General features: G+C 29.8%; 1 protein-coding gene across 1 annotated transcript; it reads left to right on the plus strand.

The window, feature by feature from the left end:
• Window positions 1-1,881: 1,881 nt before the first annotated feature.
• Window positions 1,882-3,150, plus strand: LOC136779692 (uncharacterized). Its single transcript, XM_066737418.1, has 4 exons — window positions 1,882-1,947; window positions 2,493-2,521; window positions 2,603-2,929; window positions 3,051-3,150. Exons 1-3 carry the CDS (start codon window positions 1,928-1,930, stop codon window positions 2,881-2,883), a joined length of 330 nt encoding a protein of 109 aa, XP_066593515.1. The 5' UTR covers window positions 1,882-1,927; the 3' UTR covers window positions 2,884-2,929; window positions 3,051-3,150.
• The last annotated feature ends 1,357 nt before the right edge of the window (window positions 3,151-4,507 follow it).

Consider the following 4,507-nt stretch of genomic DNA (forward strand, 5'->3'; position numbering starts at 1 on the left):
AATGGGTAGTATCCACTTCAGCTTGCTTGCTGAGCATCTTTAAACTTATTCTGGTTTCTTTTATACCAGTAGACAATAACTGTTCCGCAAATTTGATACATAGTACCTCAGCCTCTTGACAAAAATTGTAGTTGTTTCGAATACCATGCATCTTCCTAGAGATTTGGACCAATAAGTGTTCTTGTGGGTGATGAGGATAACGTGTCTTGGAAATTTTTAGAGGGTATACATATAGTATATAGGATGCCTATTACAACTAACCTTTAATATCGTGATTGGATTGGTAACTTCATCTTCCTCTGTCTTCCCATCGCGAACATTGTGTTCCACCTAGGAATTTTGACGGTTATTCCAGAGAAAATTCCCAAAAAAGCCTGGTATTAGCCTCTCGTACGTTCTTTCATTTTAATCTTTACGTTTTTGCAAAACCTTGGTGCATTTTTCGTTTTAATACTTTTTATGCACAATATTTCCGTTTTTTTATTAAATAAATTATTTTCATTTTTACATAACTGGCTCATTCTTGACTTTATTTCGACCAATATTTTCTTTGCTTTTTTTATAGTAGTATCGATTTTTCTGAACTTAAGGGTAAATATTCGCACATAGACAATTAAGCATTTTGCATAAAAAAAATTAATTGCTTCGTTAGGATTAGAAAGTGTCACCACAGGACTGATATTCTCGCCCGCTAGGCACTCGTTCGTTCGCTTTTTTACAAGAAACAAACATGATAGGTACACTTTACAAGATTGATGATACTCAGAAATATTGAAGATACGCTTTTCAAAACCTATTGAATTTTTAAATACTTATTATGCTCTAAACTAAAAAAAATTACATATTAATTATTTTATAGTTCACCCTTATTTACAAACCCTCGATCGATAGGCTGATTCCGAGGCTGATTCTGATTCAATATCCGTTATTATATTTTATGATTTTTCCATACTTACTTCCCAATATTATTGATTAAATATTAATAGATTTTAGCTCTTATATAACATAAATTATTAGTTAATTCTTAGAGAGAAAATTTGGATAGTTTCAGCTCTAAAGTTTCCGTTGACATTGTTGAAATTGTCTTTAAATTTTCAGAGTATTTGAAGAGTTTATTTATATTTATACTTGTAAGGAAATAGTTTATAAAACCTTACTAATCTGGAAAATATGCTTGATAGAGAAAAATAGTAGATACATATTTTGTAACGTTTTAAAAGACCCATTTTCATAAAGTATAAAACTGTTACTATTATAATTTTTAGTATTAGAAATATTACGTGCATAAATGTTACATGTTGTGGAGTACTGGGCACATACACGGTCTTATTTGATTAAATATTTCGTATTTATAAGGCTTATATCTCTTTCCTGAAATTTATATTTCAATGCATTAGTGATTCATAAAAAAAAAATGATTTCAATGATACATTTTTTTTGGAGATAAGATTTTCTAATACTTATTAATAATAATATGCATTACTTCAGGTAAGAAAATAATTTGCAGTATTCAGTTATCCAAGCCAATAATTTTCTGATATATTGTGGTATCTAACTTGGAATTATATTGTTTATATATTATAATATATATAGGCTATGAAAATACACAATCTAAGTCTCAATGGTACCCCCACCTTGACATCCAAGCTTATATAGTTATATGAGCTGGGAGGTCAGAGTGGGGAGTTAGTTTAGACCCAGAATGGCTTCATTATATACAGGGTCTACAGCTAATTACTCACAACTAAAATAAAAATGAAACGTTGGTTTTATTAGAAACCGTATACTAAAGTCATATATGATTTCTTAAGTCCACACTGATTTAAAAAATAGGACACCCTGTACATTTATTTGGGGAGGAAGTCAAGGGACCATATAATCTTTGCTTAGTCGTATTTGAAACCGTGTAGCGAGAGCACTGTGTCAAATGGTGGACAATAAAATTATGTAAGTACTTTTAAAATTAATATCTGTATTTTAATATTAGAGTTGATCCTTTTCTGTTTATTGCATGTAATATATAAAATGAGCAAAAATGTTGTTTGCTTTAAGAATTATTAAACGAAAGCAGAGTTAATAAGTTTTACAATACTAATTTTTCGATTTTTAATCACTTAACTTTCAATGTCAAAGATTGGGTTAAATAGAAAGAAAAAGATATTTGATTCTACTAACAGTCAAGAGGTAATAGGAGACAATTTTATAATATTTAACATTTGAAGCCTCGAATGAAATAACAAAATATTTAAAATAAATTCATATTAGTGTCGCTAAAAGAAAGTTATATACTTGAAATTAACGGATAAAAGATTATTAGCACTAATATTAACATATTGTTGGCCGATTACGAGTTAACTCGTGTTTTCATGCGTATACGTTGTAAAATTGCCGGTCGACAAGCTGTTAATGATAAGAATAATAAAAGATTTATCCCAAAATCCTTCAAACAAATAATTATTAAAATGTTTTAATTATTTTTAAATTTTTTGCAGAACAATGTGTGACAAAAATGATTATAAACGTTAGTAAAAAATTCATTTTACTAAAAATATTCTAAAATACAATACGCAAATACAATATTCTAATTATTTTACAAATTCAGAGAATCAACTATTAGACAAACTGATAAAGCAGCAAGTCAAAGATATGACCATTCTGCGGGAACAGCATTCAGAGATTATGGAGCAACTGATGAAGCAGCTTCGTCAACTGCAGCAGCATCACAAAAAACAACACGACCAAATGGAGACACACCGGTATGTTGTGTTAAAGCTCATAGATAGGCTGGAGTATATGCACCAATTGCTGCTCGAGCAAAAGGTGCAGCAGAGACAGCAACAAGAGCAACAGCAAGAGCAGCAGCAGCAGCAGCGGAAGCAGTAAGAGCAGCAACAGCGGCTGTGTCGAGTGAAGAGACCCATCAATATACGTAAGATTTTAAGATAAACGTTGTTGATAAATGTCAACTAACAAAGCTCAATCAAGAGCAATACCTTTAATTTAAATTATTTATTAAATATATAAATAGAAGTGTATATTTTGTTTTACAGTTCGCCCATTCGCCGCGAGCCAGACCCGACGAAATTTGTATAGCCGTATTCAAAATGTGCCAAAGCGAGAGCCTCGACAGGCAACTCAGTCTTTCGTCGAATGCGTTTTTTATTTTAATTAATATGTTTTTTTTTAATAAATGAAATTAAATTCAATTAAGAGGGTGTACTTCATTTGTACTAAATAAAAAATAATTGTAGATTGTCCTATAGTTTAATACATAAAATAGCTGTAGAGTGCAAGTTACAAAACGCATTTATTTCAACGAAGTAAATAGGAGTAATGCATGAAATCAATTCTAGAAAAATAAGAGTAGAACGCTGCAATTACTTAAAATGATCGCATGTTTCAGTAAGTATTATTTAAATTCTTTAGTTAATGATGATGAGTCTTAGAATATATATTTGTATCCAATAATTGAAGAGAAAATTATATAATGTAAATTTACTGTAGTCTATCAAATTCATATTTAGGTAAGTAAAGACTCGTAATAATTACATTTACATTTTACTTAAAACATATATATATAGGGCATTTTTTGCCAAATCGCCCCCCCCCCCCTGCCAACTTCAATTTTTGAGATAAAATAGTTTTCAGCATATGAACATTTTCGTTGAAATGTCTATTTCTTAATGCCGTTAGGTGTTTTTGAACTTTCAAAATGACCGACCCAGAGTCAAAGCTGAAGTAGAAGGATGCGTAATATTCTTTTTAATATTATGCAACAACTTTTGCATCTGCATGACGAAATGCTTCTAAATAAGCTTTTTTATGTTTCTTTATCTGTCGAATCTAAATCCATTGCAAAAAATGAGCTAGCACGTCAAAGTTTATTTTTTTATATTAATTTTTTCTTGAAAACTAAAGGCTTAAATAAAAATTGCTGTAGAATAAAATTGTCTTAGAATTTTTGGAGACTTTTTTTGAACATTTTAATTTTTCGATTTTTCAAAAAATCAAAAATTATCTTTACAAATTTTGAGAGTATTCTTGATCAAAATTTAAGAAATTTTTATTCTACAGCAAATTTTATTTAAGCCTTTCGCTTTCAAGACAAAATTAATAAAAAATTAATATAAAAAATCAATTTTGACGTGCTAGCTTACTTTTCGCAATGGATTTAGATTCGACAGGTAAGAAAACAAAAAAGCTTATCTAGAAGCATTTCGTAATCCAGATGCAAAAGTTATTGCATAATATTAAAAAAAATATTACGCATCCTTCTATTTCAGCTTTGATTCTAGGTCGGCCATTTTGAAAGTTCAAAAATACCTAACGGCATTAAAAAATAGACATTTCAACGAAAATTTTCATATGCTGAAAACTATTTTATCTCCAAAATTGATGTGGGCAGGGGGGGGGGGGTTGATTTGGCAAAGAATGCCCCATATATGTACATGTATAAAAAAACATTACAGATTCTTGAGATTTCGTAAATTTGGAAAAAATTTTCTGA

The sequence above is a fragment of the Prorops nasuta genome, unplaced genomic scaffold (genome assembly GCF_024137725.1).
Source record: "Prorops nasuta isolate Cenicafe-Biocafe unplaced genomic scaffold, Cenicafe_Pnas_1.2 PNAS00017, whole genome shotgun sequence".
In the NCBI taxonomy this organism is placed as follows: Eukaryota; Metazoa; Arthropoda; class Insecta; order Hymenoptera; family Bethylidae; genus Prorops; species Prorops nasuta.